The sequence below is a fragment of the Heptranchias perlo genome, chromosome 2 (assembly GCF_035084215.1).
Source record: "Heptranchias perlo isolate sHepPer1 chromosome 2, sHepPer1.hap1, whole genome shotgun sequence".
NCBI lineage: Eukaryota > Metazoa > Chordata > Chondrichthyes > Hexanchiformes > Hexanchidae > Heptranchias > Heptranchias perlo.
This window is the reverse complement of record NC_090326.1, coordinates 24,023,122-24,038,514: the sequence shown is the minus strand read 5'-3', so window position 1 is coordinate 24,038,514 and position 15,393 is coordinate 24,023,122. Positions and strand designations below refer to the sequence as shown.

General features: G+C 45.0%; 1 protein-coding gene across 2 annotated transcripts in view; it reads left to right on the top strand.

Moving 5' to 3' along the window:
* The window catches only part of LOC137335782 (acidic amino acid decarboxylase GADL1-like), a 138,235-nt gene that overhangs the window by 70,514 nt on the left and 52,328 nt on the right, over positions 1-15,393 (top strand). For both annotated transcript variants that reach the window (XM_068001178.1, XM_068001188.1), the window contains one exon: positions 6,476-6,675. In XM_068001178.1, the coding sequence (XP_067857279.1) occupies positions 6,476-6,675 (200 nt within the window). The remainder of the gene's footprint in view (positions 1-6,475; positions 6,676-15,393) is intronic.

Here is a 15,393-nt window from a genome sequence, read left to right as displayed (position 1 = left end):
ACAACACCCAGTAAGGGTCACTGAGTAGTGATTGGGAGAGGAATCCCTCTGACCGAGGATTTTTTCTCTTCAGCCTATGTATGCTGGAAGCGATTATAAGCCCCTCCACTGTGGTCCTAGCTGAGATCGGTTAACTCAGCAACGGGGACTGAACCCCAATTATTATTTTACATTGCTATAGTTATAGAATTGATCCCTGTGTACTTGCGTGCAACGCCCTGTCCGTCAAATCTTGTCAGGTGGGGACATGCGGCTAGAACCTGTCTAGCCTCCCCCATTGCCAGACTTGCAAAATGGCAAAGGAAGAATAGAAAGAAAGAACTTGCATTTATATAGTGACTTTCACGATCTCAGGACCCCCAAAGGGCTTTACAGCCAGTGAGGTACTTTTGAGGTGTAGTCACTGTAGTAATGTAGGAAATGCAGCAGCTAATTTGTGAGCAGCAAGCTCCCACAAACAGCAATGTGATAATGACTAGATATTCTGATTTTTAGTGATGTTGGTTGAGGGATAAATATTGTCCAGGACACTGGGAGGATCTCCCCTGCTCTTCTTCAAAATAGTGCCATGGGATCTTTTGTGCCCACTTGAGAGGGCAGATAGGGCCTCGTTTTAACGTTTCATCCAAAAGATGGTACCACCAACCATGCAGCACTCCCTCAGTACTGCACTGAGAGCGTCAGCCTAGATTTTATGCTCAAGTCGAGGATGAGGGGAGCGGGTTGCACGGGTGCCACTCTGCCTGCGGTGAATGAGGTAAAAAAAAAACAATTTTTAGAAAAAAAGTCTTTTTGCAGTGGGAGAAAAATACTAGACATTTCACCAACCGCAGCAATGCCAAATGAAGGAATTCAGCTCCCCTCAATAATTTTTTTTTGCACTCTGCAGTGCAGGTTAGATGCAGCCCAGATGTCACTGCAGTTTAATGCACAAATCTCAGAGGAGTGCCGCCTTTTAGATCAGTTTGACCTTTCCATTTCCCGTAGTAGACATGCTCGTGTTGTCTCCGAGTGAGACCGCCCCCTGAATTTTAGTGCACTTTTGTGCTGTTGATGTTTGCTCACTAGGAACTAGGGCTCCTTTCAAACTCATTCCATGTTAAGACCTTTAGAACTTCGAGCCAATAGAGGAAAGAGGCTTTCTTTGCTGGAGTGGGTTCAGTTCCAGATCTCTGCAGTGAAGGGACAGTTTGCTAACGCACTGCATCAAACAATGCCTAGAACAGTGCACCTCAGGCAACAGCCTGAGACAGTTTCACAATCATCAGAACTCAGTGCCGTTCTGACAGCAGTTGTGTGACTTCACAGGCAAACGACCGAGTGTTGGTAATTGTGACTTCGGGCGATAGTGTAAAGCGGGCGATATTGGATCAGCTGCCCGTTATGCAACTCTCCCGATTTTCATTTCCATTGACAAATCAACAATTTTCTCACTGCCTGGCTTCATGTAAATAGTGTCTGCTTGACTTTGGGAGAGATGTATAATGGGCGGCTGATCCAATATCACCCGTTTTACACAATCGTCCAGATTCAAAATTACCACCCTCCCACTGTGTGTGCTTTTTGTTTGGCAGTTGTAATGGTTTCCACAGGTGAAGCTTCTATTTCTTATAATGAGGTACGTGAATATACAGAAGGTGATATTAACACCTAGTTCATTGAGTACAGTGGACTTGTTAACAGAAGTGTAAATTATCTGTATCAATTGTTTCATCAAATGAGGATTGTCAGTCCTGGCAGTGGGACCAGTTCCCCACTTTCTGCACCCTTTGTCTCCATTAAGCACTCTCGGGTACTGCTAGATGCCGAGGGAAGCTCTGCTCATTCTGACCCATCACTATGCCTTAACATTCCCTCCGTCCCCAGTGTGACGTTTCCATTTCCACACCAGCGATCTTTGTCCTTGCCAATTCCTTGTTAATTAGGGTAAAGTAAGGGCAGCTTTGGGCTTCGGATAATGCCTGCATGGATGCACACTCATTCCATTCAAAATCCTCAGCAGTCAGCGTGTGCTTGATTAAACCGTGGATCTGAGCGGGTTGGGCAGATTTTAGGAGTTAGTGCTCCTGGCGTAGAGCTTTGCACAACAGGAATTCATATCGAGTTGGGGTGTGAAGCTTTGCACGGGAATAGGAGTGCACAATATTCTGTCTATTAAAATAGACGGAAAATCGCCACATTCAAATTCCCTGTATACGCTCTTATCTGCGCCGGGAATGCTAATTTGTAAAACCTACCCTAAAATGAGAGAGTTGCGATTTCCTGCACTAGATCGGGGCAGGTGGTGACCATGTGCCACTTTCATTGGCACCGGATCGGTGGTCAGAATGACTTTCTGGAGTGAGCAAACCTCTCTTGTGTTATTGGCAATGTTTTAATTTAAGGTTAACAGTGTGTGCAGCAGCTGTAAATTGAGCTCGAAGAGGTTTGTCCTGTTCAATGTCTGTCAGCTGCAGTCTCTGTGAAACTGGAAATACAATTACTAGATGGCTTCATACATTCGGTTCACAGTTTAATATAGACAAGAATAAAATCCCATTTAATTTGTTGACAGTACAGAATTGGATATAATTTAAGCATGGAGAATAAAAGGTGGAAGTGATTTCCATATTTACACAGGTGTCATTCCTTCGAGTCCAGGCACTGGGGCCAATCCCCTGTCAGCCTCAGTATCAAGTAAGACCCTCCCCCAGTAGACTATTCTAATTTACCATTTGTCACAGAACTGTAATCTTGCATTTTAAGAATTAGTAATTGAGACGCCAAATGAGTCAGAAGTGGGAATGTAAACCGGTTCTGTACTGTTTGTGAAATTGCTGAAATGCAGTAATAAAAGTGACTGCACCGGGGCTAGCAATGTGTTTTTAACAGTTAACCCCTTTTCAAAAATGCAGTGGGGTTAAAAGCCAAGGAGCTAGAAGTATAAACTAGCTTCATCACAGATATGTCTTGAGGCCCGCACTTAACCCTGATTGCTAATTTGCTGAAACCTCCATTAGGAAGATTTTCAAGCCAGATACCCTGGAAGCTGTTGTGAAGTATTAAAGGGCCACCTCCATAATTAATTTAAAATCATGAGCTTCATTCTTATTCCCTGTGTATTCGGTGGTATGGGAACTGATACACTCTGGGGATGGAGGCATTGCTTTCACTACTGTGGTCAGTTTATGGGCTGACAAATACTTAGCATCTTATTAACATCCACCATATCCAATGTAGTTACACATGACTGCATGGGAATTCAGTAGGTGCGTTGGGAAGGGAACCGAATCCTATAATGCAACAAAGATATAGAGGCCATTTCTTCCCTGTATCAAAAATCCAAAGACAGCAGCCAATCCTGCTAATTCATTACCTTCCGTGTAGTCACTCCTACCAACCCCTATCTCACTCCAGAATAACTTGATATATGTTGTTTTTAATTGCTCTAGTGATCCATTATTCTTTAATAATTAGTCCTAATTGTCTGTTAGTCTCAATTAAACTTCCTGTGCTGTATGTTACCTTCATACCATCAGAAGACTATGAGTGACATTTCCGAAACTGAAGAAATCGTATGTCACAGAAATATTGCTTTGGGATTAAAATCTGCTTCAGTCATGTTGCTGACCTTATACACACGCCAGTCTGTCATTCATTATATTTAGCCCGTTGTTTTTAATATAATCTCTCAGCTGCACTTTTCCACCATTATAAATTTAGACATAAGATTTTATAATGGGTAAAGATGACAGGATGTGCCTGTTGATGTAAGATTTTTAATATATAATATATAGATTGGGTCTGGGGCACATTATTTATAACTCACATCTGATCACAGTACTCATCTTTATTAACATATCAAATTTTATATTTTTTACCTTGAGTCATGTTTTCTCCCCTCCCCGCACGTGCCTGCGCACTCAGAAACACGCAAATATTATTTTTCTTTTATTTCCCCATCGAACATTCTCCTGGGTTTGTCATGTGATCCATCACATTAATGTGCTCTTTCTGATGATTTTCTTTATGATCATCAAGGTGAGAGCTGTCGGTCCTGGGGAAATGGAATTCTCAGAGTACTTCCAGGTTACACATAGTTGGAAAGTGCGGCTCCCTTTACTCTTTCCCTAACAGCCTACCTTACGCCCAGCCTCAGAATAGAATGACTACTACATAAGTATTTTTGCCAAAGTCCATACCTCCCTGACTGAGATGGATCTTTTGTCCCAATATTGCTGAATTATAGGCAGCTATGTGCCTACAATTCAGCAATACAAAGCTGTGAAGTGGATTGAGATTGCCCCACCTCATTTCTCAAAGGACTCTTACAGCCAGCAGGGAAAGGAAACTTTCATCCTATCATTCTAACCAGGGTTGCAGAGGTGAATGTAAGAACGTAAGAAATAGGAGCAGGAGTAGGCCACATGGCCCCTCGAGCCTGCTCCACCATTCAATCAGATCATGGCTGATCTTCGACATCAACTCCACTTTCCCGCCCGATCCCCATATCCCTTGATTCCCTTAGAGTCCAAAAATCTATCAATCTCAGCCTTGAATATACTCAATGACTCAGCATTCACAGCCCTCTAGGGTAGAGAATTCCAAAGATTCACAACCCTCTGAGTGAAGAAATTCCTCCTCATCTCAGTCTTAAAGGGCCGACGCCTTATCCTGAGACTATGCCCCCTAGTTCTAAACTCTCCAGCCAAGGGAAACAGCCTCTCAACGTCTACCAAGTCAAGCCCCCTCAGAATCTTATATGTTTCAATGAAATCACCTCTCATTCTTCTAAACTCCAGAGAGTATAGACCCATTCTATTCAACCTCTCCTCATAGGTCAACCCTGTCATCCCAGGAATTAATCTAGTGAACCTTCATTGCACCGCTTCTAGGGCAAGTATATCCTTCCTTAGATAAGGAGACCAAAACTGTATGCAGTACTCCACGTGAGATCTCACCAAAGCCCTGTACAATTGCAGTAAGACTTCCTTACTCTTGTACTCCAGCCCCCTTGCAATAAAGGCCAACATGCCACTTGCTTTCCTAATTGCTTGCTATACCTGCATGCTAACTTCTTGTGTTTCTTGTACGAAGACACCCAAGTCCCTCTGAACACCAATATTTACTAGTTTCTCACCATTTAAAAAATATTCCATTTTTCTATTCTTCCTACCAAAGTGAATAACTTCACATTTCCCCGCATTATACAATATTTGCCACCTTCTTGCCCACTCACTTAACCTGTCGATATCCCTTTGCAGACTCTTTGTGTCTTCCTCACAGCTTACTTTCCCACCTAGCTTTGTATCATCAGCAAACTTGGATACATTACACTCGGTCTCTTCATCTAAGTCATTAATATAGATTGTAAATAGCTGAGGCCCAAGCAACAATCCTTGCGGCACCCCACTAGTTGCAGCCTGCCAACCTGAGAATGACCCATTTATCCCTTGTCTCTGTTTTCCGTCTGTTAATCAATCCTCTATCTATGCTAATATATTACCCCCAACCCCATGAGCCCTTACCTTGCGTAACAGCCTTTTATGTGGCACCTTATCGAATGCCTTTTGAAAATCCAAATATACTAATCCACTGGTTCCCCTTTATCTACCCTGCTAATTACACCCTCAAAAAACTCTAATAAATTTGTCAAACACGACTTCCCCTTCATAAAACCATGTTGACTCTGCCTAATCATATTATGATTTTCTAAGTGCCTTGTTACCACTTCCTTAATAATGGATTCAAGCATTTTCCCGACGACTGATGTCAGGCACTGTACTGTGCCACTCAGTCACTGGTGACATTTTATGGAGCCTGGTCAAACAGCTAAGTTAAGCTTGAGCAAGGATCTCCTGACCACTCTTTCTTCACTCTGGTTACAGGAGACCATTGGCAGGGATCTGAGAAGAATAGTTTATGGCATGAGAAGACAAGCTTGAAGATATGGGTGGAGAATTTGTCTTCAAATTGAGTTTAAAAAAACATTTCTGAAGTCCCTGCATACCTTTGATAATGTGCTGAGAATCCAGGTGATGGCAGCACCAAATATTGGCACCACATATCGGGCAACCTTCCGTTGAGTTCCCAATCTCAGCCGTGTTGCGTTAGAAGATGCAGGGCAGAGGCTAAGCACTTGCCTGCAGTGAATGGTTTAGAGCAGCAATGGTAAAGGCTCAATAGGAAATTATCTGTCTGACCTGTCGGTCCATGAATGGAACCAAGTGAGGCTGGGGAGAGGCTAGAAGGATTCATACTGTAGAAACAAGCGCAGAATTGGGAATTGTGCCAGCGGGAGTTGTAAAGGGAGCACCAGTGCTATCTGGGCTGTCAGGAGATGTCAAAATCAAAGAAACCTTCAATATTATGGGCTGAGGGAGTTTGGTGCCATCAAGTTCTTGAATTAGTAAGAAATATTTTGAAGTGTGTTGACCTTTTCAATAGTGTCATCAGTATCACATATATTTATTCATCTTTGGTTTCTCCTTTTCAGGGCTTGATAGACAGATGCCACTCTGGTCAGGCTATGTACCTCTTCCAACAGGATAAGTTCTACAACGTTGACTATGATAAAGGTGACAAGTCAATCCAGTGTAGCCGGAGGGCTGATTCTTTTAAATTCTGGTTGACATGGAAGGCTGTTGGATCAAATGGACTGGAGGAGAGGATCAACCGGGCTTTTGCATCAGCCAGGTAGGACATTAACCATGAGCAGCTGAGCCTCGACAGCAACATGTTTGACTGAAATATGAATAGCATTATTGGTTCATATCCATGATGTGGCAACCTGTCAAACTTGATGAAAGAGTTAATACAGGAAGAATGTCTTTACATAGAATCATAGAATCATACAGCACAGGAGGCCATTCAGCCCATCATGCCTGTTCCGGCTCTTTGATAGAGCTATCCAATTAGTCCCATTCTCCCGCTCTTTCCCCATAGTCCTGCAAAGCTTTCCTTTGTAAGTATTTATCCAATTCCCTTTTGAAGGTTACTATTGAATCTGCTTCTACCACCCTTTCAGGCAAGGTGCAAAATATATCCGTAACAGGAACTGGATTTGGAGAGGAAGAGACTAGTACTTTGCAAAACACCAATTCTTATTGCTGACCAAAGGGTAGAAGTAGACAATGGTGTTTATGTTAAAGAGAGGAATGTGACTATAATAAAAGTCAAATATGGATAAGGACAAGATGCTGCAAGATCATGTTCAATACTAAAGCAGAAAAAAATAGAGATTATAAACACAAGACAAAAGTAGAGACGTACCCAGTAAACCAGCCAATGAATGGAAGCGACTGGTTTCCTTGCATTAGATGTGACAAATTTGTAGCCATTAAATTTGACCAATGTATACTTTTGTGCCAACTGTAAGCTCCTGCTGTATTACTGTGGTCCTGCAGTATTACTGTGGTCCTGCTGTATTACTGTGGCCCTGCAGTATTACTGTGGTTCTGCAGTATTACAGTGGCCCTGCAGTATTACTGTGGTCCTGCAGTATTACAGTGGTCCTGCTATATTACTGTGGTCCTGCAGTATTACAATGGTCCTGCTGTATTACTGTGGCCCTGCTGTATTATTGTGGCCCTGCTGTATTACTGTGGTCCTGCAGTATTACTGTGGTCCTGCAGTATTACTGTGATCCTGCAGTATTACTGTGGTCTTGCTGTATTACTGTGGTCCTGCAGTATTACTGTGGTCCTGCTGTATTACTGTGATCCTGCAGTATTACTGTGGACCTGCTGTATTACTGTGGTCCTGCTGTATTACTGTGGTCCTGCAGTATTACTGTGGTCCTGCTGTATTACTGTGGAACTGCTGTATTACTGTGGACCTGCTGTATTACTGTGGACCTGCTGTATTACTGTGGACCTGCAGTATTCACTGTGGTCCTGCTGTAATACTGTGGACCTGCAGTATTCACTGTGGTCCTGCTGTGTAACTGTGGACCTGCAGTATTACTGTGGTCCTGCTGTATTACTGTGGAACTGCTGTATTACTGTGGACCTGCTGTATTACTGTGGACCTGCTGTATTACTGTGGACCTGCAGTATTCACTGTGGTCCTGCTGTAATACTGTGGACCTGCAGTATTCACTGTGGTCCTGCTGTGTAACTGTGGTCCTGCTGTATTACTGTGGACCTGCAGTATTCACTGTGGTCCTGCTGTGTAACTGTGGTCCTTCTGTATTACTGTGGTCCTTCTGTATTACTGTGGTCCTTCTGTATTACTGTGGTCCTGCTATATTACTGTGGACCTGCTGTATTACTGTGGTCCTTCTGTATTACTGTGGTCCTTCTGTATTACTGTGGTCCTGCTATATTACTGTGGACCTGCTGTATTACTGTGGTCCTTCTGTATTACTGTGGTCCTGCAGTATTACTGTGGTCCTTCCGTATTCCTGTGGACCTGCTGTATTACTGTGGGCCTTCTGTATTACTGTGGTCCTGCTGTATTACTGTGGACCTGCTGTATTACTGTGGTCCTGCTGTATTACTGTGGACCTGCAGTATTCACTGTGGTCCTGCTGTATTACTGTGGACCTGCTGTATTACTGTGGTCCTGCTGTATTACTGTGGACCTGCAGTATTCACTGTGGTCCTGCTGTATTACTGTGGTGCTGCTGTGTCACTCCTAGGCTGGTCAGCAGAAGTCAGCAGCACCACCAACAGGAGATCAATGATACTACAGCATTATAAACAAGTGGAGTGATTCATTGTTATTATCATTTATTTTGTGTACCCATGATTTATGACAGGTATCCAAAGGCACACAATAACTGAGGCCAGCGGCAGTATTAATACTTTAATCACACTTCAGGGTTGTACATTAAGTTTCAGAATGTGGCTGCCCATTAGGGCAAGTGCTTTTGCTAAATAAAAACAGGAAATGCTAGAACTACGCAGCAGGTCTTTCAGCCTCTGTAAAGAGAAAGGACAGTTTATAATGTTTTGGGTGTCATCAGACTGAAGGCTAAGAGATCAGCTGTCTGCTTGATGACAGATTACACACCCATAATATCACAACTTGTCTTTTCTCTTACGCAGGTGCTGACACGCGTGCTGCGTATTTCCAGCACTTTCTGTTTTTTATTTCAGATTTCCAGCATTTGCAAGTCTTTCCATTTTTGCTCTGAGTTCTTCTAAATACCTGTCCAACGTGTCTTTTACTTGTTAACTCCTCGCTCCCTCTTTTTAAAAATTAATCGGAGGCTGCAGTCTAGGTGATGTAATGTTTGTGTTATGAAAGATTGAAGAGGGGAAAGTCTATGTCTCTATTCTATGATGTCAGTGGGACCTTTAATTAATGTGTGTAGAATCAGGAATACAGAGTTGTTCATGTCATCAGCCAGTTGGTCTTTAAACTATTCATCGCTGTACATTCCCACTGAAAGGGAATCCAGACTCAACATAAAGTTTCTTAGCAAAGATTCATTGGGACTCCGTTTAATTTCATTTCCTGACAATCAGGATACTTCCGATGGGAAAAATGCTAAGAAATCAGAGATTATGCCCTCAATAAACTAGTGCCATTTTGAGATGTAGTCTGACGTTCAAATCAGAGAATACGTTACTCTAAACATGACTGTCCAGCTCATCCCTAATATTTCTTTATTAAAGACACTGAATGGAGCAGGTCTTGTTCTATTGACAGCACAGAATCTGCATTAGTAACTGACTCACATAAATCAGTTTATTGCCGCAGTAGATTTGAAAGGGGATGCCCTAAAATGGACACCTTACTGCAAATCAGAATCTCAATGTATGATAGCCTGGCGGAACCCAGCTGGCTGAAGGTTGGGTGTGAAATATATTGTGTCTCCTGCTTCTAGATTCAGACAAATGTGCAACACAGAAAGAAGACAAGAAGACATTAATGATGACAAACCTACTCCTGTTTATTTACAAGTATAGGACAAAATGATGTAAATCACATCGTCCTAACACTTCTTGAGACATCACTAGAAAACAAGTGAGGCATGACTCCTGTCCGATACCAATCTCTTTAAACAGCGAAAGCAAGACGGACATTTTTCTTGATGTCAACCCCCTTTTTTTTCCAAAAAAGAATGACCTGACGATTTAATGCTTTTGCCTCTGGGATTTGTCTTTAGCTGTTTGTGACTGAGCCAAGGCGACTGAGGTGCCAACGCCCCCTTGTTGGGTGGTTGCAATGACATCTCCCGATATGGAGCGGGATTTATTTGAGAGTGGGGAGATTTCCAGTTGGCATTGGATGGACTGCACTCTTAGGGGACTGGCCGCTTCCTTCAGCCAAGCTGATGCTTACTGGGTTTGGGATCTCTTCCTTGAAGCACAAAACCTAACATGGCACTCTGTGGGAGGCGTCAGATAGACTGCTTCAAGATGAAATCTGTCTTTGTCCAGCAGAGTACTTGTGAACAACCAACACGTAGGTTTGCTGAACTCAATAGCCCCAGTTATGTTAGATCAATGCTGCAGTGCTACACTAAATGCATTTTGAAATAACCTGGTTATAAGAAGACCTCATTCCCAAATGTCAGTCCTATAAATCCCCAGGAAAGATGCGATCAATTAAATCGATTTGTCCTACCTCCCCATCCCCCCCCCCCCTTGAAGAAACACTGATAATATAATGTACAGATTGCACTTACAGGGTCTGGGCATCAAACTGCTATGGTTTTAGCAATTTAGTCGATGGCTCGTGGTTTTTCTTTTCTTATGTGGACTCCACAAATTCTCTGATGAAGCGCAGAGGCCCTGATTTTCTTGGGCTTCTACTCTATCAGCTGCCCAAAGATGCAGACCCCCACCCCAAACTGAGGGGTCCAAGGGGGGCATTCACATCGCACGTACAGGGGTGCTTCGATGACACCCGCCCTAGACTGCTGCTCGGAGTGGAACCATGCTGCTCTGACGGCGGAGAGACCCTTCCAGATGGATTGCCTTTCTCTGCCCAACGTTTGGAGCCTCCTCAAGTCTCTCAGCTGCCCTGAGTTCTCCTATGATTTTATAAGGGTGCTGGGGCATAATTTCCTGGGGACGCGGGGGTGGTCCAGGAACTCCCCCAGACACACCCATTTGGTGTGGGGAGGTGGGCAGAAGGTTCACCCAAACACTGCCCCCCCACCCCCACCACCTCACTGGAATTTAAAGAGCCTCCAGAAATGGGGGAGAGTTCTGGCACGACCATATTCCATTCCAAATTCTTGCACCTCCCCCCATAGCGGACATCTTCCATTCCATCATCCTAGAGCTCAGACATTTTAGGGCCCGAGTCTCGAATTTAAGTGCACTGCTCCTTTAAAGGGGTACCATCTTCAAGAAAGTGTTGAGCAAATATCTTGCCCCTAGAGCAGGGAGGAGAGCCAAAAGAGTCACGTCTCACCTACATTATAACAATATCCCAAGAAGTGGAATGAGGCTGTATTTCAATGTGTTTTTTTTTATCATTGTGCCTTACATTTGTAAATAAGCAGAGGCAACTTTGGGACAACGCTTTTTCATGAATAGGGTGATCTTTTAAGTCTAGTTGAGGAGTAGGAAGAATTGACATCTGGTCGGTTTAATCACCACCACTATCATCAAAAGATTCGCAGATGATTTTCAGAATGTTCTGGAATTTCCCAATATACATGACACCAGGAAATCTAATGACTAATGTCAGCCACAAACATGGTTTGTTGATCCGTTTATTGATTAGTTTCCAGGATTTGGTGGCACTTTGTAAAATGCATAAGATCATAAGGCCTGGACTAATAATCCGGAGTCATGAGTTCAAATCCGCCACGGCAGATGGGGAATTTAAATTCAATTCAATTAATGAAAAAAATTCAATTAATTAAATAAAATCTGGAATTAAAATACCAGTATCAGTAATGGTGGCCATGAAACTACCGGATTGTCGTAAAAACCCATCTGGTTCACTAATGTCCTTTACGGAGATTTTACAACTGAGTGGCTTGCTCGGCCATTTCAGAGGGCAATTAAGAATCAACCACATTGCTGTGGGTCTGGAGTCACATTTAGGCTAGACCGGTCTGGCCTATATGTAACTCCAGACCCACAGCAATGTGGTTGATTCTTAATTGCCCTCTGAAATGGCCGAGCAAGCCACTCAGTTGTAAAATCTCGCTAAAAAAAGTCACAATAAGAATAAAACTGGACGGACCACCTGGCATCGGACCACTAGGCACCGGACACGACAACGGCAAACCAAGCCCAGTCGACCCTGCAAAGTCCTCCTCACCAAACATCTGGGGACTTGTGCCAAAATTGGGAGAGCTGTCCCACAGACTAGTCAAGCAACAGCCTGACATAGCCATACTCACAGAATCATACCTTTCAGCCAATGTCCCAGACGCTTCCATCACCATCCCTGGGTATGTCCTGTCCCACCGGCAGGACAGACCCACCAGAGGTGGCGGTACAGTGATATACAGTCAGGAGGGAGTGGCCCTGGGAGTCCTCAACATTGACTCTGGACCCCGTGAAATCTCATGGCATCAGGTCAAACATGGGCAAGGAAACCTCCTGCTGATTACCACCTACCGCCCTCCCTCAGCTGATGAATCAGTCCTCCTCCATGTTGAACACCACTTGGAGGAAGCACTGAGGGTAGCAAGGGCACAGAATATACTCTGGGTGGGGGACTGCAATGTCCATCACCAAGAGTGGCTCAGTAGCACCACTGCTGACCGAGCTGGCCGAGTCCTGAAGGACCGAGCTGCCAGACTGGGCCTGCAGCAGGATGGTCAGCGAACCAACACGAGGGAAAAACTTACTTGACCTCGTCCTCATCAATCTACTTGTCGCAAATGCATCTGTCCATGACAGTATTGGTAGGAGTGGCCACCGCACAGTCCTTGTGGAGACAAAGTCCCGTCTTCGCACTGAGGACACCATCCAACGTGTTGTGTGGCACTACCACCGTGCTAAATGGGATAGATTCAGAACAGATCTAGCAGCTCAAAACTGGGCATCCATGAGGCGCTGTGGGCCATCAGCAGCAGCAGAATTGTATTCCAGCACAATCTGTAACCTCATGGCCCGGCATATTCCTCACTCTACCATTACCAACAAGCCAAGGGATCAACCCTGGTTCAATGAAGAGTGTGGAAGAGCATGCCAGGAGCAGCACCGGGCATACCTAAAAATGAGGTGCCAACCTGGTGAAGCTACAACTCAGGACTACATGCATGCTAAACAGCGGAAGCAACATACTATAGACAGAGCTAAGCGATTCCACAACCAACGGATCAGATCAAAGCTCTGCAGTCCTGCCACATCCAGTCGTGAATGGTGGTGGACAATTAAACAACTAACGGGAGGAGGAGGCTCTGTAAACATCCCCATCCTCCATGATGGCGGAGAGCAGCACGTGAGTGCAAAAGACAAGTCTGAAGTGTTTGCAACCATCTTCAGCCAGAAGTGCCGAGTGGATGATCCATCTCGGCCTCCTCCCAATATCCCCACCATCACAGAAGCCAGTCTTCGGCCAATTCAATTCACTCCACGTGATATCAAGAAACGGCTGAGTGCACTGGATACAGCAAAGGCGTTGGACTCCGACAACATCCCAGCTGAAGTGCTGAAGACTTGTGCTCCAGAACTAGCTGCGCCTCTAGCCAAGCTGTTCCAGTACAGCTAGAACACTGGCATCTACCCGACAATGTGGAAAATTGCCCAGGTATGTCCTGTCCACAAAAAGCAGGACAGATCCAATCCAGCCAATTACCGCCCCATCAGTCTACTCTCAATCATCAGCAAAGTGATGGAAGGTGTCGTTGACAGTGCTATCAAGCGGCACTTACTCACCAATAACCTGCTCACCGATGCTCAGTTTGAGTTCCGCCGGGACCACTCGGCTCCAGACCTCATTACAGCCTTGGTCCAAACATGGACAAAAGGGCTGAATTCCAGAGGTGAGGTGAGAGTAACTGCCCTTGGCATCAAGGCAGCATTTGACCGAGTGTGGCACCAAGGAGCCCTAGTAAAATTGAAGTCAAAGGGAATCAGGGGGAAAACTCTGCAGTGGCTGGCGTCATACCTAGCACAAAGGAAGATGGTAGTGGTTGTTGGAGGCCAATCATCTCAGCCCCAGGACATTGCTGCAGGAGTTCCTTAGGGCAGTGTCCTAGGCCCAACCATCTTCAGCTGCTTCATCAATGACCTTCCCTCCATCATAAGGTCAGAAATGGGGATGTTCGCTGATGATTGCACAGTGTTCAGTTCCATTCACAACCCCTCAGATAATGAAGCAGTCCATGCCCGCATGCAGCAAGACCTGGACAACATCCAGGCTTGGGCTCATAAGTGGCAAGTAACATTCACGCCAGACAAGTGCCAGGCAATGACCATCTCCTACAAGAGAGAGTCTAACCACCTCCCCTTGACATTCAACAGCATTACCATCGCCGAATCCCCCACCATCAACATCCTGGGGGTCACCACTGACCAGAAACTTAACTGGACCAGCCATATAAATACTGTGGCTACAAGAACAGGTCAGAGGCTGGGTATTCTGTGGCGAGTGACTCACCTCCTGACTCCCCAAAGCCTTTCCACCATCTACAAGGCACAAGTCAGGAGTGTGATGGAATACTCTCCACTTGCCTGGATGAGTGCAGCTCCAACAACACTCAAGAAGCTCGACACCATCCAGAACAAAGCAGCCTGCTTGATTGGCACCCCATCCACCACCCTAAACATTCACTCCCTTCACCACCGGCGCACTGTGGCTGCAGTGTGTACCATCCACAGGATGCACTGCAGCAACTCACCAAGGCTTCTTCGACAGCACCTCCCAAACCCGCGACCTCTACCACCTAGAAGGACAAGAGCAGCAGGTACATGGGAACAACACCACCTGCACGTTCCCCTCCAAGTCACACACCATCCTGACTTGGAAATATATCGTCGTTCCTTCATCGTTGCTGGGTCAAAATCCTGGAACTCCCTTCCTAACAGCACTGTGGGAGAACCTTCACCACACGGACTGCAGCGGTTCAAGAAGGCGGCTCACCACCACCTTCTCAAGCGCAATTAGGGATGGGCAATAAATGCTGGCCTCGCCAGCGACGCCCACATCCCATGAACAAATAAAAAAAGGGATAGGAGCAGGAGTAGGCCATTCGGCCCCTCGAGCCTGCTCCGCCATTTAATGAGATCATGGCTGATCTGATTTTTACCTCAACTCCACTTTCCTGCCCTTTCCCTATATCCTTTGACTCCCTTGCTGATCAAAACTTTGTCTAACTCAGCCTTGACTGTATTCAATGACTCAGCCTCCACAGCTTTTTGGGGTAAAGAATTCCAACGATTCACCACCCTCTGGGAGAAGAAATTCCTTCTCATTTCCGTTTTAAACGTGCGACCCCTTATTCTGATACTATGCTCCCTAGTTTTAGATTCCCCCATCAGGGGGTAA